Below are 24,700 nucleotides of genomic sequence, written 5' to 3'. Positions count from 1 at the left end.
TCCTGTATCAGGGTAACTTTTGCCTCCTGTTTTTGCCATTACTTTTCTATTTGTTAAGCTTGTGTTTTATTTTTGCTTTTTAATATGGTTCTTCACCTTTAGTTTGTTTTCACAATTTCAGTTTCAGTATACTTACATTTCTATGTAGAGTATGATTTTGTATTGTAAGGCAGGTATTTATATGATTGATGGGAAGATGGGGTGGATTTTCATTTGCATTTCATAATATACCAGCACACCCAGTAGGGGTAGCTTGGTTTCATCACCACTGCAGAATGGGACAAAAGATTAATACTGAATATATATACTGATTAGTATTATTTAGGTTATTTAATATTCTGAAAAAATAAAAGATGCCTGAGTTGATGTTCATTTTTATTTTGTTTTGTTTCAATTTTATTTTACAATGTCCTATGAGGAATTTAAAGGATTTCTTGGCTATGATTTTCAGAAGATCTGTAAATGGGCATGGGCCAAAGATCTATAAAAACTGTGTCTCAACAGGTCTTCTCTGGTTAGTCTATAGCATAGTTTAGCATGCCTGTCCACTCATCATTTCTTGGGAGAGGACCAGGAGACAGATTTATGCATGCGTTGGAACATTGCTCCATCTTAGCCAAAAATGGCCTGTTGTTGTATTCCTGCTATCAAGGACTGCTATGTAAATCCTTGGGGAATTTGGCCTTGCCATTGCTGAATGGCTCCATGTTAGCAAAATATACCTGCAGAGAACTTGAACAAGTTTGAGGTAGCTCCATGCTGACACTGCTATAATAATAAAGATCCCTTGAAATTCTGTTAATTCACTGATTTCCGACTGGGGCCTTTCCTCTGCTTCTTAAAAAAACACCCTCTAATCATGTTTTCTTGCCTATTTGTATTTTAAGGTCGTGCTATGATGCATTTACAGAAAACATGGCAGGGGAGAGTCAGCTGCTGGAGAAGAGGAGACAGTATCATTGTGCAGCATATAATTGTGCTATTGCTGTTATCAGTTGTGTCTTCACTGAAAGTAAATTTTACCAAGGCTTTCTTTTTACAGAAAAATCAGAAAAGGTGAGAAGCTGTTGTTACTGTTAGAAAGGTTCCAGAGCATGAGACACGAAGTGATTTTACCTGATTGTAATAAATCCAAGAATCAAACCTGAATGACATGCTATTATATTAACAAACTACCCAGTGAGGCACTAAAAGGAATCGTAGCTGACTTTCTTGCATCCTTCATGCAGTTTGAATTCTGATTAAGGTTTTACCATCTATTTGGGAATGGGTGAAGTAGTGATACATTTACCCTCTTTTCTCTCCACTCAATCAATTTTCCAAAATATGAGGAAAAACCCTATTGTTTAAGTTCTGCAGTGCTTGGAATACACTTGAATAAGAAATACTCTCTTTTCAGAGCACATTGTCTGTGCTGTGAATTCTTGAGTAGTTGAGTAGCAAAATTTTCCTAAAAGTATTGATCTAGAAGAGAAAACATGCTATATTTTCTATATTTTGTGTTGATGGCAGGTTAAGAAGAAATACAATATGTTTAGAGCAATTGTTATTGTGTACAGCATTATGATTTGGTATTTACAAACATGTTTTGGTTTGCAGAACTTGCTGATTTTTGAAAATTTGATAGACCTGAAGCGTCAGTATACATTTCCTGTAGAAATTGAGGTGAGTGGGATTTCTGGGCTTTCATGTTCCTAAATGAAAAATGAGTATGGATTTAACAGTGTAGATTGAAGACCTCCTCGCTTCTCACATACAGAGCAAGGAGATTCTGTAGTGAATAAAAAATGGCGTATTCCTCTAACGTTTTGAAATAAATACATTTTTCTGAGAGAAATCAAGACTTTAAATTTAGAACACACCTGCGATGCACATGACTCTAATCTAGTTTTTAGCACACTTACTCTGGTCATGAACAGCTGTAAGAGTAAGTAATTTAGCTGTTGTTCTGTAACATTAATTATAATAATTTACAACATGAGATTTCCAGTCATGTTAAATGGTTTTGATAATTTTTTGGCAGGCCTGTAAATAAATAACTATAACCAACCAAAAACTGAATTAACTTTTAAACTTTATTTCTTGCTGTTTAGGTGCCTCTGGAAAGGAAGAAGCGGTACATTGCTATTAGAAAGGAGGCCAGGGATGCAGGGAATAGTGATCAGGGTATGGAAATAATTTATGGCTATGAAAAAAATGCCTTCTCACCTTTAATGCAGTGCTTGTTGTTGTGTTGCTAATTGGCTTCTGCAGAAGCAGGAACATATAAAAGCATTCTGTTTACTTCACCTAACAGCCATTTCCCACCCACCCTCAAGTTTCAAGTGCCAATCAAGGCAGGTTTCTTGTGATTACTTTGATTAATGGTCTGTTCTTTTTCCTATTTAGATGAACCCAAGTATTTAGCTTCTGCATCATACATGATGGATAGCAGTTTGAGCGAGGAAATGAGTCAGTTTGATTTTTCTACTGGAGTCCAAGGTTTTTCTTACAGCTCCCAAGATGTTACAGCTAGCAGCACTCGTTTCAGGAGAAAGGTAATTTAGTGACTTACATGCTGTGGGGAAGAAAAGTTTCATGCTTTCTAGCAATTACATAAGTTTATTGAGGTTGAGAACAGAAATTCTAGTTTCCTCTACATGTTCTACTTGACTAAGAAGGAGTTCCTCTAGGAGATTAGGTAGGGGATTTGACCTGTGTTTTGTTGGCTGTTTTTCTTCTTCCCTCTCTTCCACTTTCTACAGCTGGAGAAAAGCAATGCCCTGCTTCAGGTTTCTAAGGTTGAGTAATGGGAGTGAAGTCTAGCCTGCATTGTAAAAAAGGTGGCTTGTGGCTTTGTGTGCACTCAGTACTATCCTGTGATGGTTGTGTTTTGCTCTTAGGCAGCTGGTTTCCTCATTTCCCTCTTCTTTTGAAAGCACTTGAGCAAGCCAGTTTTATCAAATGCATGGAATAAATCACCAAACATTTTATTATTTTTGTATCTCCTAGGGCTTGAAGTTGTGTTTATTCTGCAGTCAAGATATGTTTCATCAACAGTAATACTGATAGGATAGATATTTGCTATAAAACGGAAAGAAAGCTTGTAAAAGTGTTACAGATGCTGAAAATTAAATTTCTCAAAATAATAGTTAGAACTATTAATGGCAAATTGTTTCCATGTTTTAGTTGCAGTGAAGTCAACCAGAAATTTACTTTCTATCTGCTTTGTGTAGTAATGTTTTAATTTCCATATAAATGCATTTCTTTTGTGATTTATTCTGTGTAGCAAAAGAGAGAGCTGTTGTGGTTGCTAGTCAGCATGAAACAACACATTCATAAAACCAGGGCTTTCTGCCTGTGGAAGGTGTTAACACATGCTTTCAGCTATGAAATGTAACAATTTCTCTGAGGTTCAGCTAGCTCTTTCTGCTTCCAGTAGTTGCCACACCTGTCCTGGCAGGTAGTAAAGTCAGAGTAACGTGAAGTTGACATCTGTTGGCACCAAAAGTAAAAGATGTGCACAGCTGGTACATGTACTTGGGAGGTGTCTCTCTGAACCACACATCTGTTGTGCACACTGAGCATGTAGTCAAATCTGTAAACACAGATAAGATCAGAATGACTCATGGCATAATCGTGATTTGAAAGAAAATACAGTGTTACTATTAATCATAGTAACACCTTTTGTTTTTCAGGAGCCCACAGAAAACATGATCTTAAATGATGTAATGGAACTGGAAATGGATGAACTCAATCAACATGAATGTATGGCTACTATGACCACTCTGATTAAACATATGCAGAGGAACCAGATCACACCCAAAGTGGAGGAGGCCAGTATTAATCAACAAGTTGGCATTTTTTTTACTAATTGCACCGAGAAAAGGGGGAGTCAGGATTGAATCCCTTTATTTATTAATTTTCATGGCTATATTATAATGACACGTCTATGGCTTGAGCTGGGGGCTTTTTGGCTTAGTAAGCCTCGTTGGTCCAAGAAGTGCTTTATTTTTGCTCATCCCTTAAATTTCAGGGGACAGTTCCAGTAGATCTTCCTCTTTGGATGAAATTTCTACATGGCAAATTAGGAAACCCATCAGTACCACTAAATATTCGCCTCTTCATAGCAAAACTTATTGTTAATACTGAGGATGTGAGTATTGTTTTTTGTCATATTTTTTCTGTTAACGAGTCATATTGTAATATCAACTGTGTAACTCTTGTGAACTATTTAATCAGCTGAGACTTTTGAGGCATTCTAATTGAGTAGTTCACCATGATAAAAGAGAACAGATGCATAGCCCAAAATTCCAGATAGTGCCAGTATTTTGAATACAATACGCTTTTTCTCCCAAATCCTGTTTCTTTAAGTAGAGGTTGTCCACAACACGTGGCTTCTGTAAACTATAAGTAATTGATTCACTGATACTGGGCTAGAGGTATAGCTGCTTAGGTTTCCTATCTTTGAAGAAGCTAATACAATATTTTTTTAAATGGCCATATATGAGTCTTTTGGAAACCCTTGGATGTTCTAGTTGCAGAAAGATATTAAGATAGCATAATGTGTCTTTGCCTGAGAAGAAATGTTTTCTAACTCTCCTTCTTGGGGAAGGCATTCTCATCCTATTTCATACAGTGATTTTAAGGTATAATGTTTCTGTCTGAAATATTCCAAATCCTAAATACAAAAAGGCTGAATTTCAGAATTAACTCGAGGCTTTAACACTCACTTAATGCTGCTTCCTTAGTAAAGCTCTCAGATATGAAGGGAAGATGAATGGCACTCTCTTTCAAATCCTTCAGGAACAGGTTTTCCATGTGAGAGCCATATTATGTGGACCCTACTGAAGTAATTAATGTTATGTGAACACTTGGTTAAAGGTTTCTAAGCAGAAGCGAGAAATGTAGTTATGGATTCTTACTATTTATAGTTATTTTAACATTTTTGGGGTTGTTGCTTCAAAGGTTGAGCAAAGTGATGAAAGGTTGATTTAGTAGTCTTGCCTGTAATAATTATTGAACAACAGGTTATTGAACAGTTGGATAATTTGTACTCAATCATTGATTCTCCTGTTTCCCGTAGGTTTTCCGACCTTATGCAAAGCAGTGGCTTGGTCCGTTGCTGCAGCTTGTTGTTTCTGGGAATAATGGAGGTGAAGGGATTCATTACATGGTAGTGGAAATAGTAGTTACTATCCTTTCCTGGACAAGTGTAGCCACTCCCAAAGTAAGCAAATGTGAAATTATTATTGTTGTGACTATTTGCTAAGTAATAAGAGAGTTTGTTAATATGCATTTATGATAATTTTCTAAACCAGTCCATTATTTCATTTAGATAGTAATTTCAAATATGGCTGATTTGCTTGTTTTCATAAAACAATACATGCCTTCAATTTTGAGTCGCTATGTTTATTTTTGTTTGTATTCATTGTAGGGCAATATTAAAGAGGAGATTTTAGCTAACAGATTGCTTGAGTTCTTGATGAAGAATGCCTTTCACCAAAAGAGAGGTGTATTCAGACACAATCTGGAAATTATAAAGACAGTTATAGAGTGTTGGAAGAACTGCCTCTGCATACCTTACAGGTAAGCATTTAAACAATTGCTTTTTTTTAATCAATATTTCAAGAATATAAATGAACATAATCAAAGGAGATGAAGAAGTAAATGCAGCTGCAATAGTAAACGTTTTGTCCCGAGAGTTGACAGTGGAACTTCAGAACTTAACTCTCCAAACAACAAGAGAGACAGAGAAAACATGTAGAGGGTTACAACAGCAACAATAAAAGCAGGAGTAATCTATACAAAGACTTAGGTTTTATTTGAAATTTTGGGTATTATCACTGAATATTGTTGTACTCTTACTAACATTTGTGAGATCTGCTGTGCTCCTCAACTTATTGCAGAAAATCTGTGAGGGCTTACAATATTTATTTAGATGTTTATTTTTTTTATTAAAGACTTCTTCATTGAAGATAAATACCTACTTCTTTCTGAATATATGCTTTCTACTGGTTTTGGTGGGAGTGTATATCTACATTCTTTCTGCTGGTTCTGGTGGGGTTGTATGTGTATATATTTTGGGGTTTTCTTGTATATAATGACTTCTTTGTTTTTATCCAACAGTTTAATATTTGAAAAGTTTTCTAACGGAGACCCTGATACAAAGGACAACTCAGTGGGAATTCAGCTGCTGGGAATTGTTCTTGCTAACAATTTACCTCCCTTTGACCCAAAGTGTGAAATAGATCGTGTCAGGTGAGAATTGCAGCTTTTTGGAGAAAAGAGAACAAGTCTAACTTGTCAGCATGAAGTATGGGAGCTGGGTTGCTAGTTTATTGGAATCCTTTGTCCCATCATTCCTTTGCTGTTGTCTGTCAGCTGCAGGCCATGTTTATTTTGAGAAATATCTAGAGTAAGTAAGCTTTTTTACAGTGGGTCTCAGGGTAGCAGTTTCATGGGAACTAAGAGAGCCAGGAATTGCCAAGGCAGGGATTCCAGACACTGCAGGTGGACATCCTTGTTGTGCTCTATTCCACTCTTTTTTAAAAGCAGTCACTGTTCCCCTACGCCACACAGGTAAGTTTTTATTTCAGTTTAAAACTGAGTTCTGGAGTAGTGGCTTACAGCAATTCTACTTTTTGTGTTAGGTATTTTCAGGCTTTGATCAGCAACATGGGCTTATTGAAGTATAAAGAAGTTTATGCAGCTGCAGCAGAAGTGGTAGGACTTGCTCTTCAATACATTGCTGAGAGAGAAGATGTAAGTGATCTGTATTGTGTGTTTAACTATTCCTGTCTTAATTCTGTGTACGTCTTTTATATGACTACTTAATTCAACTCCATAAATGAATGTATCTAAAACACAACGATCTTTGTCCAGCAGGCCAAGGTAAAGGTTTAAGCTATTTAACTGGAGGAATAGAATTTGAGAGTGGATGAAGAGCAGAGTTTTTGCCCTGCTGTTTTGGAGCTGACAGTGAACAGTTTCTTTCTGAGACATTGTTCAGCTTTTGCCAACCAGCAACACTAGCAAGGGACATTTAAAGTTGTGTTTGTTTGGTTTTTTAAGAAAAAAAAAAAGGCAAGTTGGGAGGTTTTAGGCTACCTTTTGAATATCTGTATCTGAGGATGTTCAATAATGTGTACACTTTGATGTAAAACTTAAAGGTATTGTATTTCATTTTGAACCCAGTTATTTTCTAGGTAGTGGATAAGGTGAATGTAAAACTGTCACCAAATACAGTGCTAAAACTAGGAGATAGTGCTTCATGATCACAGAAATCAGTTTTGAGACAGATGCTAGTTCTTTTTTACACAACAGTTAGTGACCTTCTGGAATGTGTTGCCAGAAGAGGTTCTATAAGTAAGTTGTAGCATCAGCAGATTCAAAGATTAATTAGGCAAATTAAGGCAAAAAAATCCCTCCTATGAACAGATTCTAAAAACAAGAGACAACAAGGGCCACCTAAAGATCCCTGATCTAATGACGGATGCATGTTATGTTGTATGAGAGAAAAGGAGGACAAAATACAGCTGGGCTTATGTGCTTCTCCTATGTATTCTGCTGCTGCTACTGGAGAGAAATACCAAGATGCTGACTAGGTGGATTATTAGTCTGACCTTGTAGGTTATTCTTCTCTCTCTGTTATGTTTACTTTTTTCCGTACCTAATTGCTTTCTGGTTGTTCTTTCACAGTTCATAGAGGATATTTCATAAAGTGAATTCCTTCAGTTTTCTCATTCGCAATTTTCCAAGTTCCACTATAAGCAGTATTTTGAGTAAATGAGCAAACCTGCTGCATATAGTTATTTCTTTGACATGAAGTGAAGGTTGCTGATTATTTTTCACCTTTTCAGTAAAAATGTTTATTTTTTGTACATTCATTAATTGGAAATCTGCCATACCAAATGAGAAGCTACTTACTATTTATGTAAGCATACTAAGCAACTTGTATTTCAAAATTAAGGCCTTGGTTCCAAACCAGTCAAAGGAAGCTCAGGAATGTATTGTTTAAGCAGACAATTATGTGTTTCAGCCAAGCATAGCTGTACAGCAGCCGTGAAGCACCATAAATGTCAAGATGAGGCAGGTGAATGTTACCTAGTGAAATGCACTAGAGTCAAACTGCACAGCAGCAGATCCATGTGTCATTAAGGTGATTATGAGTTTCATGGCTATGCTTGTCTTATTCTCTTCCTCATTTTCAGGTACTTGAAGATCCAGTTTATGATTGTGTTGTAAGACAATTAAAACATCATCAGAACACCCAACAGGATAAGTTTATTCAATGCTTGAATAAAGTAGTTAAGAATTTTCCACCTCTTGCAGACAAGTATGTCATGTTTTACATAGTACATTCATTGTAGATCTAGAGAAATAACAGAAAATAATTTGCTTTTCTTTGTGTGGTTATGTTAAGGTTTCTGAATGCAGTGTTCTATTTGATACCCAAACTTCATGGTGTGATGAAAACATACTGTCTGGAAGTAATAATGTGCCGGGTGGAAGAAATACCTGATCTCCACTTGCAGCTAAAGAGTAAAGACTTTATCCAGATCATGAATCACAGGTGGGTGGCAATGTGATTACAAATGTGGATCCATAGTTTAAACATCTTGGTAACATTTTCCATGCTGACCATGACATTTTTGCATTCAGAAGGATTTGTAATTCCTGTTCACTTTTTGGTCACTGCTCTCCTAGTATGAGCTGATTGGATCTGGGAGTTAAGCATTAAGATTGTTAGCTGACTATGAAAAACAAACAAAAAACCCTAAATAGTGGTAAAGTGGAACACCACTGGGATGTGAATTTCTGTACTATGTATTGGTTTAGTTATGTTCCTATACTGACCTCAAAAGTATTTACCTAATGGCCTTTATTCAAGACGAAATATGACTGCTAGAACCTAAACTGATTCTGTGTGTAGCAGTGAAGAGAAAAGCAACAAAACTTTTTTTTTTTTTTTCTCTTTTTAGGGATGATGAAAGGCAAAGGGTTTGTTTGGATATAGTGTACAAGATGCTGTTTAAACTAAAACCAGTGGAGCTTAAAGAACTTCTCCCTGGAGTGACAGCATTCATTTCTCACCCTTCTGTAATATGTCGACAACGCATGTATGATATTCTGATGTGGATTTATGATAATTACAGGTGTGTATTCACTGCAGATGTTGTCTTTCAGAGGTTTGTCTCAGGTAGAGTGGAAGTGCTTGTGACATTGTCTTTCAGCTTCATGTCTCTCAGTGTGGGATTCTCCCAGTTCTCAGATGAATGGAGCTTGTTGTTTGCCAAAGTAGCTCTGGCCTTTGGTGGCAAATTTATCATTTCCACGAAAGGACAAAGACTTAGACCTGAACTGTAGCCCAGAACTAGGATGTTTCATCACCGCAGTGTGATGGCGTGAGATGTCTTAGTTCTGGTGCTCCCTTTTTTTTCTTGTTGCCAGAATTTTTAACTAGTAAGAGTTGTACATGGGGAAGAAATTGCATGTGGGTGAGAAGTGTATTAAGGCAATTCGGCATGATCTGGATCTGTAGTATAAAGATGTTCTTTCTGTTTGACCCCTTATAGTAGGGAACAGGCATATACTCATTTGGACAAGAAGGCTGCTGTTGAATCATCTAATTTAGCTGGGTTCTATTATCTGCTTTTTCCCAAGATAACTGAATGGATAAATATTTTTAAGAAAAAGTACAGGCAATTTTTACTTTTTTTGGAAAAGTTAATTCTCTGCCTTTTGCTCAATTTTAACCTTGCAAACTCAGAATTACTTCTTTGGCTTTTATAATAAATACCTGACGTGCATCATTTAGTTTTGTCATTTTTGCTTTTCTAAATAGTGCAAAGACATTTTTGGCAATTAAGACCTCATATTATGAAAAAAAATGCAATGTTGTCATGCCAACTTGAGATGTTATGAGAAGGGCATGTTCTTCCTTTTCTCCCACCATCCTCATCTTCTTATTTTACTATGGACTGTTTGAGAAAAGTCATTAAGAGACATTTTTCTCCTAACATCAGTGATGCAGAAAGCCAAGCAGATGGTGATTCTCAGCAAATACTCAAACTGGCGAAAGAAATCCTGCTTCAAGGACTGATTGATGAGAATGCCGAACTGCAGTGAGTAAACAGTGTTGTGATGACTGACTGGAGTAAAGAATCCCTGAATTGCTCTGTTTATCACCACAGAGCTGATCCTTTGAGGATTTAAAAGTATTTTAATATCAGAGAGTAACAACGAGTTACCAGTATTTCATTTTCTTCCAATAAGAGAATTTACAATTAATTAGAAATTAACTTCTTAAATTAGTTGTTAATTGTTCCGTAGTATTACTCCAAATTTAAGTGAAGCACAGAGCTTTTGAACAAATCTCTGAGCCATAAAGAAGTGGTTTCAGTATGATAGACCTAATTTTACCTTCATGTTCTGGAATTTTTTAACAACAAGGTGGCCTTCACTATACACAGATGCACAAAAATAGATTTGATATTGGAGGCTGTTGGATTTTTATAATTTTTTGAGAAGCAGAAGATACAACAGGAGATCTCTGTGCTTATCCATCCCCAGCACTTCTCAGTAGGAATGTTTTTTTCAGACTAAACCTTTAATACCAGTTGAATGACATAGAGCATGGTAGATACATGAGGAATTTGGTATAATTTAATGGAAGATCCATAGCATTAAAAGGTTAGTTGAAGGTGTTATAATCTTATTGTGTGTTGTTTTGTTTTTTTAAAATTGACTTCTTTGATAGTGTGATTTCTGTTTGCAGATAACCAAGAATAACTTAGTTCTTTCTTTGCCTTTACAGATTGATTGTTAGGAATTTTTGGAGTGACGAGACAAGGTTACCTGCAAATATTCTTGACCGCATGCTGGCATTGTTAAATTCTCTGTATTCCACCAAGATTGAAACACAGTACTTGAGTCTAATCACAAATTTTCTGCTTGAAATGACTAGCAAGAGCCCAGATTATTCCAGAAAAATATTTGAGCATCCACTCTCTGACTGCAAATTTCAGGTAAATTTGTAATGTGTTATTCTGTGTCCTTCATGTAGTTACCCCTTGGAGAAGAGTGGCATAGTGAAGGAGATTTTTGGAAGTGTGTTTTTTACTCTACAGTTAACAGCTGCAACAGTCACAGGTTATGCACAATGTCAGAAGCTTGATGATTTTGTGGAGGCAATAATTTTGCTTTCTTTTCAGAAAAGAGTTAATTAAAGCAATCATAAATACCAAGTATAGCTGTTGTGTACAATAAGTACTTAAAAAAGAGGGCAGTAGGGAGAAGCACCATAAGGTAGAGAAAAGTTGTGAAGAAGCAAGAATGCTTGTACAAGAGCTGTAAATTAGACCTTAGCTGGTCAGTCCAAATTAGTGAGCTTTTTTGCTGAACTATGGAGAAGATCTATGTGTTCTGTTTTTTTTTATTGTCAAGCTCTGTCCCTGTACCTGGGATGGATAACCATTTAAATTATGTGCTTTCGTTTCTGCTGTCCTACCTTTAGGAAGGCAAAACACTTCCATTCTTACTGTTCTTATTAAAATCTTTTTGTGCTCCTAGGACTTCATAATTGATTCCAGCTGGCGTTACCGAAGTACTGTGCTCACACCTCTGTTTGTGGAGACTCAAGCTTCTCAGAGTATCCACAGGAATTTATCACAGGAAAGATCCCTTTCTGCTTCTGGGTCAATGGGTGGTCGAGTGCGGGCTACCCAAGGGCAGTATGAATTTACGCCTACACAGCATGTTGGTAAGTCCTGACTAGTGTCTTCTGAAATGTTCTTGTCAGCTATAGGAATGATACAATTCTCTTCGTTCCTGTCGCTTGTGAAGTTTTAATGTAAAAGTGCAAATGCATTTTATTTCTTTTGTTTTCAAGGGCCTTTTATTTTTGTGTGTTATGAGAAAAAAAAATCCACTTACTTTTTTGTTAGTCATATATATTTTATGTTCTGTCTGATGTAAAAGAAGTTTGTTTCTTACCTAACAACTTGAAATGTGTTCTGCCCATAAATTATATTTTTAGGGTAGGAAAATTACCTGTTTCATAGATGTTTTCACCTCCTTTGTATTTGGAGGTTTAATAGTATTATCTTATTAATAATTTATTTATTTTTTTTCCAGGGGGCAGAAGTTCTTTTAATTGGCTAACTGGAAGCAGCATTGACACATTGACAGAGTATACAGTTCCTTCATCCTCTGAATCTCTGTCTTCATCCATGCTGTTAGTTAGCAAACGGAGTGAAAAATTGAAACAAGCAACCTTTAAACCAGTGGGGCCTGATTTTGGGAAAAAAAGGCTGGGTTTGCCTGGAGATGAGGTGGACAGCAAAACTAAAGGTCTGGAAGCCTTATGATGCAATTTATGTATAAATATTGCAGGTTTTATAGACCATCTTTTTCAGTCATTTGGCTGGCAGTCTATAATCTTTGAGATATTCTAATTGAGGTTTGACTTGAGAGATTTTGTTTCCAGGAATATGTGATGATGCATAATGTGTGGCAAAAAGCTAGAATTGTGCTAGGATTTGCAAAACTACATGTTGCTAGACCAAAGAACTGGCTGGATGAGAAACCAGCCAATGTGATCTTTGCATTTCTACCTCTTGCTAAGATGACTGTAGCATGAATGTCAGACAGTTCTGTCCCTCCTGTTTTAACTGCTTTTCTCTTTAAAGAAGAGATCTTTTAAAACATATTCTTTCAAATCCATTTCAGCTGTGCCAACATGATCTGCCACAGATTGCAATCTGGCACTAGAGCTACCTGCAGTTTTATGAGAATACTCCTTCATCTAGCCAGTCAGTAACTGGAAGGTTTCAGCCCTGTTCTGCAATGGCTTAGGCTCCTTCTCCACACTTCATCCCCTTTTCACCCTTGTCTACCTTGTCATTGAAATTTTGACCAAAAGGATGAGAGTAGGAGTTCAGGCAGAGAGCTATAAAGATTGATATTTTTGATACTTGAGAGGTGTTCCAGGTCAGTTTTCAATGCACCATGCTGAACTACAGAGAGTTCAGTCTACCTTCCAGTCAGTCCCTGGTCTTCTGCCAGGAAAACACCGGTTAGAGTGGTATATGCTTTTGTTTGCTCACTCTTCTTTCCTAGGAAATGGACTGAAGTGAAGGGTCTGTAAAATGGCCTTTCTCCATGACTGTCCTGAGCAGGAGTTGATCCAGTGACAGTTCTGTAACAGTAACTTGAAAAATACAGTGTTGTACTATTACCTAATCTTTGAATATATTAAGCACCTCTTTTATCTAGGGATGTATATACTCTGTGGAACATGGTGCAAATGCCATATGTACCTTAGTGGGCTTAAAATAAATGTCATGTGGGGCAAATTTGCTCATGACTTCAAGTGCCTTTCCTAGTACAATAGTTTTGACCCTTACACCTCATCCATGTGCCTAAAGTTTTTATATAAATATTGATTACCTCTTCTCTTAAGAAACAACTTAATTTGTTTAAATGTGCTATCTTTTTGAAAGTTGGATATGAAACGTAGGAGACTAGCTGGCAAGCTAGTAAAAGTGAGATGATGTTTGTTATTATGTGATGTTCTTGCCTTAAATCTGAAGTTTGCTTGAGAAAGGAAAAGCTGTGGACATGATTGTGTGTTCCCTAGGAATAGAAGAACGAGCAGAAATTCTAAGACTGCGGAGACGTTTCTTGAAGGACCAGGAGAAAATCAGTCTAATTTATGCTAGAAAAGGTGTGGCTGAACAGAAAAGAGAAAAGGTTTGTCAATCCACATAAACTTAAAACTTTGTTCCAGTGCCATTTACAGTCTTGGTACTTCACCCCTAGAAGTAACTTTGTGAAGAAAGGGTAGGTGTGAGAAAGGGTAGGTTGCTACTTTAAGAACTTTAGAAGGTTTTGTTTGGAAATCATGCTGTTTATGTTCTTAAAGCTAAATTGTTACTGTGCATGAGTGAGGAAAGAGCTGGATGGTAACACTTCCAGTTTGCCACTTAATGTTCATGAAGTGTTTTTATGTGATGGAATCCCTAACGGCTTATAGGAAGTTCTTTATGGTCATCATCCTGGAAACCAGGAGCCTTGAAGCTACAGTACTCTGCAGAAATAGTTGAACATCATCCAGTGTCTGAAGGTGAACTCAAAAACGTGGAGCAGCTGATGACAACCAGAACTGTTGTGTACTGTTAACCTGAAGGAATGTCACTAATAGTAATTTGCTGAATGTTTATCAAGGCCTGAAACTTAGTACTATGTGGATTTCCTGGTTGTGTTACATACTTAAAATATGTTGAAGTATTTTTAAGCTCTTTGACAGTTTTTCAGAGGTTCACATTACTAAAAATAACATACATTATCATCCAAAAATGATAACAGTTAGACCAAGAACAAAGGCATCCAGAAATGAGAACTACGAGTCTGAGATGCTCTTAAAATTCTTTGCAGCTGCAGACAGCTGTATAAACAGAACTTATGTCTGGAAGAACCACACAACCACATATTTTAGCCAATTTATAATTACTTGCAGACTGAAGCTACCATTTTAGCACGCCTTGCTAGAGAAAACCTGTAAATACATTCTGTGTGACATTCCAAAATACAACCAACAACAAACCCTGTGATATTCCACCATAAAACACCAGAGGAGACTATGAATGCTGTCAGGTTCCCTGAAACTTTTCAAGAGATTTATTGCACAGAAACACTTATGAAACTCGGTGGCTTGTGTTAATACCATACCTGATGGGGCAAAACAGGAAAAAGAAGTTCCTGAGCAAGAAAGTATTTGGAAATAGCTTTAGCAGAGTCCTAATTCAAGGCCAAGTTGGTTGGGGCTCTGAGCAACGTAATCTAGTGGCAGATGTCCCTCCCACTAATGTAAGGGGGTTGTATCAAGATGATCTTTAAGGTTCCTTCCAACCCAAACCATTCTATGATGCTATGATGAGTTTAATTTCTCCCAGCATATTTCTCCTGAAAATTTTTTGAAAGTCATACCTTTGAAGTTGTGTACAAGAAAAACAGGCTCAAACAGCAAGATTACAAAGGGTTTACAGAGAAGAAAATAAATCTTCAAGCTTTCTTGTGTTTCCCTCTTCCATTCTGCCTGTGTTTATATCCAGTCATAGTCTGCTGGTTTAACTGGTAATGGCAGTAGTTAAAAATACAGTCTCAGCCTCTAAACGTACTGCTGATTTCTCTAGAGCATATCAGTGCTATGAAAAAGAAGAAAGCTAGAGGGAGAGATGGGTTTTGTTTTTATATGGCAGTAGCTCTTTTTCAGTTTAAATGTATTGCTTTAAGCCACAGCAAAAGGCAGGGCAGCTATTTAACAAGTACAATTTACAACAGTTTTATTACAATTTGGTTTGAGTTTTACTGGGAATCAGTTCTACAAGGTTCATCTTCCTTCCTTCCCCACCCCACTGTGTGAAATAAAACACACTAACTCAGCAACCTCATTTTACTTAGCACCTGAAAACCACCATATAATGGACTACTGTGGCTCAGCTGGCAGGCAGTAATGAGCATTTTTAACATGAACATTGTTTTTAACATTTCAGGAGATGAAATCTGAGCTGAAGATGAAGTATGATGCCCAAGTTACTCTGTACAGAAGTTACAGAGTAGGAGACCTTCCTGACATCCAGATTGAATACCGCAGTCTCATTGCCCCTCTGCAGGGCCTTGCTCAGGTCTGTCTGCTTTTCAAAGGTCATCCGTGAAGTTATTTCTTCTTGTAGAGAAAATTACGTGTAGCTGGGCAACTGCTTTCAAAATTGATTTGTTGTTTTGTAGTCAGCCACTGTGACATGAATTTAAAGAGTTTGTTTTAAGCGAGTATTTATCTTACCCCTGGGCTGGTGCAGTGGTGAGAGAAGATGCCTTGTACTTTACTTCACCAAAGTGGTTGAGTTGAATACTGAGAACCTGAGACATCAGCTTTTGTCCATTACTTCAGAGTTTCTCTTCTTGAGAAACAGATTTTGATGGTCTTCACAGACATTGTTGCAAAGGACATCTCCCTGTACAGCAATGAAACAGCCAATTTTATTCATTTATATGCCTGTAGTGGAATTGTAAAAATACAAATTAAGCTACTGTGTATAATATTGGACTCAGACTACTCAGTAAAGCTGATGCAATATTCCTTTTCTTACCTGAGAGTGGTAGAAACTGAAGGCTTAGCCTATTCCATTTTACAGTGTTTGAGAAGTCAGTGTTCCTAATTACCTCTGTATTTAATTTCTTTTGATGGTCTCTTATCTCTTTGTAGAGGGAGGAAGCAGCACAATCATGTGTTATCTGAACAGCATTAGATCAAGAGTTAGACCAAACTCCAGTCCCATGATGGACCAGGATGCATAGGATTATGTTACATATATCACTGTGTTTCTGGGATGAAAAAATGGAGCTGTCTGTCTGTTCAGAGAATCTGTCTCTCTGTGTTGGCTCCTGCAATGTTAGGTCTGGGTCTCCTCACACATTGGTGGCTTCTTCTGTTTCTTCTTGGGGGTTGGACTTGATGATCTTTTGAGGTCCCTTCCAAGCCCTAAGATTCTGTGATTCCTGAAACCCTCTTCACTGACAGTGGTGTCTGGTTCCTGTAGTGGGAATTGTGAATATGTGAAAGTTGTAAATTCCATCACCTGCACCAACACACTAGCCTGAAATCTACATTGTCTTGGAATTTCTTTATGCAGAAGACTTAAGATGGGATTTGAATGGTTAGTACAGGAATTCCCAGCATAGGTGTGATGCACACCAAACTAATTATTCCACTCCCAAAGATTGTCCACATAGGGCTTAGGTCCTGGGTGGGTCATATCTCTTAATTTTATTTAATAATTTAATTTGTCATAGCAAAAATTGATGGCCTAATTGCTTTTGTTGTGTGTAATTTACAGAAAGATCCAACATTTGCCAAGCAGCTTTTTAGCAGTTTGTTTGGTGGAATTTTTCATGAGGTAGAAAAATCTAAAACTCCTTCTGAGAAAAAAGTCATCATCCAGAAGCTGCTGAGCTACTTCAATAATTTCCTCAGTATGAGCCTCTCTTACTTCCCACCATTCATTGCATGCATCCAGGTAAATCCTGCTATATGACATGAAATTAATTTAATAAGTAATGTCTTTGTCTGAATGTGTGATAAACCCAGGGGAAGTGAAGGTTAAAAACTGTTACTGAAATTTAGACAGAGATAGAAAGAGAATTTTTAACCAAATGGATGTTTCAAGTGACTCGTGTTAAGGTGAACAAGGTAATTCATGCCTCTGAACTGATTTTTCAAGGTTTCCTACGATATCTGTTCTGTAGAGCTTGACTCAGCTTTTAATGTTTTAATCACATCAGTGACAAGAAGAGACTTGATTTTAAATTAGGGCAGTAAGGACAATTGAAAAGGTTACGTGGGTGTCGTATGCTTATCTGCTTCCTGTTTCTGGGAAGTGCTTACTGAGGAATCCTTTGATGTCTTGAGAATATCAGTAGCTGTCAGACTGTTTGCTGTTAGCAGTTCTTGTATATTTTTTCAAATTAATCCCCTGAAGTGGTTGTCTGGGGACTTATAGTAATGAGGAAAGATTCCCTTCCTCCGAAGGGGGAGTGGGTGCACCACAGCTGTTTCACTGGAAAGGAAACAAGATCTGCTGTAAGAACATGCTGACCTGAAATAGGTTGACAATTTCATCTTATGCCCCAATTTTCAGGGAGATAAACAAAACTTGTCCAAGCACCTGTTACATGCTCATTGTCACTGTCTTTAATGTTCCTTGTCAACTGTGTTGATCTTAATGTTGCATTTGATGTAGCTCTCAACATAATCTTTTTTTGAGTGGCAGGTAATGGTTTGTTCTCTTGTGCCAATTAAATACTCTGTGACAGTAGATGTCACTCATAATACAGGAGAAATGTCTAGTTTGGACTAGTTTTTTAAACTGTGACAAACTTTGCTTCTTAGTACTTGTATTTACACATCTGAAAAAATGTAATTTCTTGTTTACTTTTCTTCTGTGCAGCTGCATAAAAGGTCAAATCCTACGGGGATTTTTCTGGGAGATCTTGGTATTTTTTGAGCCAGCATCTCACAATAGCTGTCTGTTAATATTCCCTCTTGACATTGCATTTGTTGGTTCTCTGTCTCAATGCTATGATTTGTGTTGACCCTATTAATAACACTGTTGTGTTAGACTGCTTTTTGTCTGAATAGATGTAAAATAAAGACTCAAAAGATAGTTAAGTTAAAATTAGTTGAAAATACAGACTTTGTATGCCATCCCCATTCAATATCAAAAGAACAGCAGCAGGAAGGCAAGCCTAAGCCTGTGTGCTTGAGCGTTCTATGTACCAGTGAGAGGAAGTCCCTTCCCAACAGGGAACAGAGTTCATATTGGTCAGGAGAGATAGCTGGGAGAGGGAGAGCAAGAGCGCGCAGTGCCAAGGCTGTCATTTGACTGACAAAGTCTGTCCTAAAGGCTTGGCTATTTGGGAAATGCAGCTTCCTACTTTGCTGCCATTTCCTTCTGGTTGTTTGACTTCTTAGTCTTCTGCAGATTCAAGTCCCATCGGGAGAGTAACTTGGTGATAGAAAGAGATGGTTTCATCCACAGGTATAATCTTAAAATTGACTGTGTGGCTCTGAGATAGGCTTTCAAGATAGATTAAAAACTAACTGAAATACTAAGAAAGAAGTTAACACCATGACAAAAGTTTGCATAGACTCCACAGAGATACCTGGTCTCTGAAGAACATATAATTGCCTTATAAATACTTTAGCTGTCAGACCAGCTTGGATGCCATTCATCCTAATCTTTGAACATGTGGTGCAAGGTAAGCCAGAATGCATTGCATACAGTGCAAGGAACATTTGCTCTGCTTTCAGAAGATAAGTGATGAAAATAGTCACCAAAATGCACTAAATAGAAAGATACTTCCTTTGTTGTGGTACGATGTCTGTAAATTGTGAATTTGGGAACGTATTCATTTCTCTGGATGTGCTGTTATATTTGCACAGTTCTACTTTTTCCTAGGTATGACTGGGTTTTGGTCTTACCTTAGCACAGCTATTCTTAAGTGTTTCGATTGTGCAGTTGGCACTGAGTCCCTTCCATAATCCCCAAAAGTTCGCAGTCAAGGAATGTGTGCCCACACGTAAGAGTGTCTGGGACACATGTGCAACTTTGATTGAACTGCTAGTTGAAGTTGCCTGAATAGCAAGAGAAGCATATTCTAATGCCTCACAGGGATCCACCTGCTCTGTAACTTCAGGAAGCTACAAGAAGTTGTTCTTTCGCTCTTTTTTTTTGTTGAATACAAACTTATTGATGTGAGAGTCTCAACTATACAAATCGTGTTACGAGTTTGCTTATGCTAGATGCCTATTCTGCAGTTTTTGTGGTGGTTGTCATTGATCAAAGAAGTGTAGCTTGGTTGTTCTTACAGTCTCCTGTTGTGATTTCCAAATAGTGATTTTTAATTTTTTTTTTTCATTTAGTACTCTTGGGCATACTGTGTTGCAAGAATCAAACTTCAATTCTTGTCCTAAAATTCATTCTTGTAATGAAAGTTGTAGTACTCCTTTTCCATGTTGTGGATTTTTTTTTTTCTTTCTGTTTGATTAAGATATTATTGCAACTTTCCTTTAGGTTCTTAAGTAAAAAAACCAAACAAACCCTGGTTTTAATAAACTTGTCCAGTACTTTCTGGATATATTCACCTATATTTGGGATAGTTGATTTAAGTATTTAAAAACAACAATTCAGGTAAACAACGTTTATCCCTTAAAAAGAGGTTATTCTGTAGTTGGGCCGATGTTAAATAGGATAAAGACCTGCTAGAAATACTGTTGTGTCATTACACCAGGCAGGACTAGGTGAGTATAGCATTAGGTGAGTCTAACAGGAAGCTGTGGTGTGCTAAACCTGGGTTAAGTGTGGGGATGGAAACTCTGCAGCTCAGAGCAGGCATTGTGGTTAATTGCACCTTTGGTTTATGGCAGGAGTGCAACGACTCAATAGGTTAAGTGGAAGGCAGCAGTTCTGTCGTGCGCATCATGCTGCCAAGAAACAGAAGGGAAGGTTGAGGCTGTGAATGTGTCCACCTACCTTTTCCCCCCTTCCCATGTGTTTCTGTCGAGGGATGGGCTGTTCTCCACTGTTCTCTGTCTGAAGAACAGCAGCACAGAAGGAAAAGCATTCCAGCTTTCCCAGAGGTGGGAGCTTCTGGAGATTTGTTGGCTTATTTCCAAAGCTTGCACTGTAAAAAAATAATAAAAAAAAAGGGATACCAAGCAGATGATCTGTGAAAGGTAACGATCAACTAACAGTTTGTGTTATTTTATAGGAAATGAGCTACTGGCACAGAGAGCTACTAGAACTGGATTCAGCTAACGTGAGCACAAGCTGCCTTGCAAGTTTACAGCAACCAGTGGGCATCCTTCTTCTGGAGCATGCCCTGATGGCTCTGTCTCCTGCGGAGGAGCCCCCGTCCAAGCGGATGCGCGGGAGAACAGAGCTTCCCCCAGATGTGACCAGATGGATTGAACTTGCCAAGTAAAGTGTTGTTTGAGACTATTTGCTCCCATTTTAGGTTTGCCTTTTAAAGAACTCCCCCTTTGTGGCTTATGGGATTTCTTTTTTTGGTCTTCTTTTAGTATTAGATATGCTGTTAATATCTTGTCAGTTAATTACTGTTTTTCACTCAGAGCAGTTACAGTTAACAGCTGTACACCCTGATGGTGCTGTTAGACTGCTTAAAAACCATCTTGTTCATAGCTTTTCAATGGCAGCCGTTTCCACAGCTCGGGCATTACGCTACAAGATGAAGTTTATCTAAATACATGTTTCTGATCTTATATGAGAAATACATTTTATTTTTCTTATTATTACAAGCCAGTAGTATTACTTCCTATTGAATTATTATTTTTTAATACCTTATGCTTGCAATGATATACCCATGTTCAACCAGCCAACATAGTTCCCTTTTCAATTTTTCTAGGCTCTACCGTTCTCTTGGAGATTATGATGTCCTGCGGGGCATTTTCAGTGGTAAGATTGGGACTAAAGAAATTACACAGAAAGCATTGTTGGCAGAAGCAAGGAGTGATTATGCTGAAGCAGCTAAATACTATGATGAGGTAAAATGACAACAAGATTATTTTTTGTTTGTTTCATGACTCTGTCATGGCTTAAAACTAATAAACCAAGATTGAACATTTTGAGAAAAAACATATTGTTTAAAATGTCCTTGTGTTTTGTTTAATGGTTCAGTCTGTAAAGACACGGGAACAGATAAGCAGTCACAACAGAGCAGTGAGTGTGATACTTCTTACTGATCACAGATGTGATCACCTAGGCAGACAAGTGAAGCACCATGGGCACAGTCCCACCTCAGGAGAGCAAACTGTATGTTTTCATGACAAAGAAAATATGAGTTAAAGTGAGTGAAAATGCAGAAGGAGCTCTTTAACCTTCTTTTGAACTCTTTGCTCTTTAAAAATACAGGTTTGCTACAGGTGGCTACCTGAAATGCATTTATATATAAATCCTGGCAAGCCTGAATTTTCTGTATTTAAGGTTGCTGTGACATTCTGGTAAATTAATAGATACTTTAGAGATATTATTCTTAAATTCCCAGTGACTTAGAACTGAAACTAGTGTCAGATTCCAGCTGAGAAACTTCCTCCCTCTCAAATTCATTCCCTAGGCCCTATCTAAAGAAGACTGGCAAGATGGGGAGCCAACAGAAGCAGAGAAGGACTTTTGGGAACTTGCATCTCTGGAATGCTATGACCATCTCACAGAGTGGAAGTCACTGGAGTATTGTGCTACCATTAACATTGATAGTGGAAAACCTCCAGACTTAAGCAAAACGTGGAATGATCCATTTTTTCAGGTTTTTAGAAATCACTTCATTGATACTGCATTTTTTTTATATCTGCAAGGATATCCTACAGTAATGTGGTTGTGGGTGGAAGTGAACTGTATTATTTAGGTTACTTATATTAAGAAAATTAGCAGAGAGTCTGATATATAAAATAATTGAAGAAATTCCTTCTGCTGTTTTTAGGTTGTTTAATCTTTGCCTTTTGTAAAGCACCAGCTTCATTGTCTTCTTTTTGCAGGGTTTTTGTTGCTTTTATAACTTTTATTTGTTACATGTTTTGAGTTACCAAAATACTGGTTTTGAAACTGGTGGAATTTGCTAGCAATGTCTCGTGCTGTCAGAAAAGACTGTTGTGATTTGTTAGCAAATTGGAATTTGTCTAAAGGGAAAAAATTAAGAGAACCATTGAAAATATTTTTTTATCTTTGATCTGCCACTGATAACAAAGAATTGCATCACCTAATGTTCCATTCCTACATATAAAGACTATACTTTGATCTTGTAGGAGACGTATCTGCCCTACATAATACGCAGTAAGCTGAAGTTGCTGCTCAGTGGGGAAAATGACCAGACTTTGTTAACGTTTATTGATGAGGCAATGAAGACAGAACAGAAGAAAGCTATTATAGAAATGCATTACAGCCAAGAGCTTAGTCTCCTTTACATCCTGCAAGATGATTTTGACAGAGCCAAATATTACATTAGCAATGGCATACAGATCTTCATGCAGGTAATGACATCTGCTATCTCTGATATGATTTCTCTGTATAAACTCATGGAACTATAAACTCATGAAACAATGAAACTGTTGTTGCTGTTAACTGCTGCTAGGTTATACCATCAAGAGGAACACTTGCCCAATACAATAAAATCTAGGTGTTTTCCAGTCATCTGACAGAACTTCCTGTGAAGTCACTGCTTGCAATTATGAGAGGGGAGCCAGCCAGTGGAGTGCATCCTCCCGTTTTAATGTAGTTTATTTTGCATTTCATCTATTAGAATTTTTTTCATCTATTAGATATTTTTCAGGATAACTGTGCAGATTAATGGGAGTTTTATTTTGTTGATCTTCTCAAAAGCCTCCTGTGCCCAGAAGAAACTTTAAACGAGTATTACCATTGCCAACTTTTGATTAGACTTTAGGACTATCTGAAAACCACTGTGCCTGTCCAAAGCAGAGTTACTCTCAGATTACAGGCTATTTAATTGCTTGTAAAAGGTTTAAAGGTTTTAAAAGGTTTGGTTGTAGAACATAGTGTAGAGCAGCATCAGATAAATCGTTTGTAGAGCACTGAATGGAGCCTAGTTGTAAATACTGTATATAAAATCTTCCTTTCTCTCCCTTTCTTTTCAGAGCTATTCCAGTATTGATACTTTGTTATATCAAAGTCGAATGAGCAAACTGCAGTCTATACAAGCTTTGACAGAAATACAAGATTTCATCAATTTTATGACCAAGAGAAGTAAAGATTTTTTTTTCTGTAGCTATTTTCCTTTCATTGTGTTGAATAATCATGATTGGAACTTTGGTTTTCTATTTCCACAATTAGAGGACTGAACTCCTCTTTGAAGGAGCATAGGCCTGGAATTGCTACTTCTTACTCTCTTCTTGACAATAAGAACTACTCCAGTTATGTAAGATAGGCTTGAAGATAATTATGTGTTCTATTGCAAAGTTTTATTAGCCTAGATATATATTGTGATAAGAGTTAGGTATCTCTTAAAAGTCTAAGTAATGTTTTCAAACTAAGATTCTTGTTGGAGTCACTTTTAACAAAATATGGATGTGATATAAATTGTAGCTATTGAGGTAGGCATGAAATACAAATTTATGTGCTTAAACCAAATTCTATGTTAAATTTAGTTAACAGTTCTGTTATATTCCAGTATATTCCTGTATGGAAAGGTAGCTTACCCAGTGGTAATTCCCAGTGACAGTTGACACTGATGTCCTTCCTGAATCTCCTGTGCTTTAGAAATAAATAAAAAAAAAAAAGAGCAGTATGGTCACCGAGTAGTGTGTTTAGCTGAAGACCAGAAAAAAAACTTGGTTGTTTTGCTGCAGTTTTCTGGCTTGAATGTTAGACTATGTTTGGTTTAGGCCTTTTTCACACTATTTGGATTTAGATGCATTTAAAGTATTCTTAATTGACTTCTAGGTAACTTAGCTTCACAGGCTTCCCTTAAGAGACTTCTCAGAATTTGGACAAGCAGATATCCAGATGCTAAAATGGATCCTATGAACATCTGGGATGATATCATTACAAACCGGTAAAACTACAATTCTCGGGTTTGCTTTGGTTCTGTCTGTCGAGTTCTGAGAGGGTATTTTGTCTAATGCTGCTGGTTTTCGTGGGGGGTTTGTTGATCCAGTGTATGACTTTTTTTTTTTTCTGTTTCTTTTTACCACTGCCATAGCTTTATCAGTTTAACTGTTTTATATGCGACTAACTTGTGGTGGGAAGCAAGAGGAGACTGAGAGATGGCCAGGGAATACACCAGATTATGATAGGGAAACATAACTGTTACTTTAGGCATTTTCTTGCTTTGGCGACTACACGCACTGTACAAGTTAACCCCCTTCAGCAGCACATAACACGTCCCCTTGTAGCTGAGTAGATCAGCTGCATTTAGTTCAGTGAAACACCACCAAAAGGCCAGTCTGTTATGAATGAAAATACTTTGCCTACTTTGCAGGCAGTTACAAAGTTAAGAAGTGTACAAAATCAGGGCAGCCCTGTCACTATCAGTGATTCACGTGTTTATAGGAAAGTTGACCAGTGCTATTATTAGAGACTTCTGCTGTGCAACTGTTGCTAGAAAGAACAAAAGCTCTCTGGAGACT

General features: G+C 37.3%; 1 protein-coding gene across 3 annotated transcripts in view; it reads left to right on the top strand.

Moving 5' to 3' along the window:
* Positions 1 to 24,700, top strand: part of PRKDC (protein kinase, DNA-activated, catalytic subunit) — an 82,461-nt gene that overhangs the window by 36,664 nt on the left and 21,097 nt on the right. For 2 of the 3 annotated variants that reach the window (XM_051610644.1, XM_051610643.1), the window contains 26 exons: positions 888 to 1,056; positions 1,600 to 1,665; positions 2,094 to 2,166; positions 2,389 to 2,537; positions 3,678 to 3,815; positions 4,016 to 4,135; positions 5,066 to 5,209; positions 5,417 to 5,568; positions 6,109 to 6,240; positions 6,633 to 6,744; positions 8,193 to 8,317; positions 8,405 to 8,554; positions 8,964 to 9,137; positions 10,008 to 10,106; positions 10,799 to 11,009; positions 11,554 to 11,743; positions 12,118 to 12,333; positions 13,622 to 13,734; positions 15,537 to 15,668; positions 16,881 to 17,060; positions 20,314 to 20,522; positions 20,968 to 21,106; positions 21,676 to 21,864; positions 22,361 to 22,585; positions 23,210 to 23,318; positions 24,015 to 24,126. In XM_051610644.1, coding sequence (XP_051466604.1) covers positions 888 to 1,056; positions 1,600 to 1,665; positions 2,094 to 2,166; positions 2,389 to 2,537; positions 3,678 to 3,815; positions 4,016 to 4,135; positions 5,066 to 5,209; positions 5,417 to 5,568; positions 6,109 to 6,240; positions 6,633 to 6,744; positions 8,193 to 8,317; positions 8,405 to 8,554; positions 8,964 to 9,137; positions 10,008 to 10,106; positions 10,799 to 11,009; positions 11,554 to 11,743; positions 12,118 to 12,333; positions 13,622 to 13,734; positions 15,537 to 15,668; positions 16,881 to 17,060; positions 20,314 to 20,522; positions 20,968 to 21,106; positions 21,676 to 21,864; positions 22,361 to 22,585; positions 23,210 to 23,318; positions 24,015 to 24,126 — 3,828 coding nt within the window. The remainder of the gene's footprint in view (positions 1 to 887; positions 1,057 to 1,599; positions 1,666 to 2,093; positions 2,167 to 2,388; positions 2,538 to 3,677; positions 3,816 to 4,015; positions 4,136 to 5,065; positions 5,210 to 5,416; positions 5,569 to 6,108; positions 6,241 to 6,632; positions 6,745 to 8,192; positions 8,318 to 8,404; positions 8,555 to 8,963; positions 9,138 to 10,007; positions 10,107 to 10,798; positions 11,010 to 11,553; positions 11,744 to 12,117; positions 12,334 to 13,621; positions 13,735 to 15,536; positions 15,669 to 16,880; positions 17,061 to 20,313; positions 20,523 to 20,967; positions 21,107 to 21,675; positions 21,865 to 22,360; positions 22,586 to 23,209; positions 23,319 to 24,014; positions 24,127 to 24,700) is intronic. The other variant, XM_051610646.1, reaches the window with a different exon arrangement.

Source organism: Apus apus, chromosome 2 (assembly GCF_020740795.1).
Source record: "Apus apus isolate bApuApu2 chromosome 2, bApuApu2.pri.cur, whole genome shotgun sequence".
NCBI classification, from domain to species: Eukaryota; Metazoa; Chordata; class Aves; order Apodiformes; family Apodidae; genus Apus; species Apus apus.
This window is presented reverse-complemented; position numbering and strand designations above follow the sequence as displayed.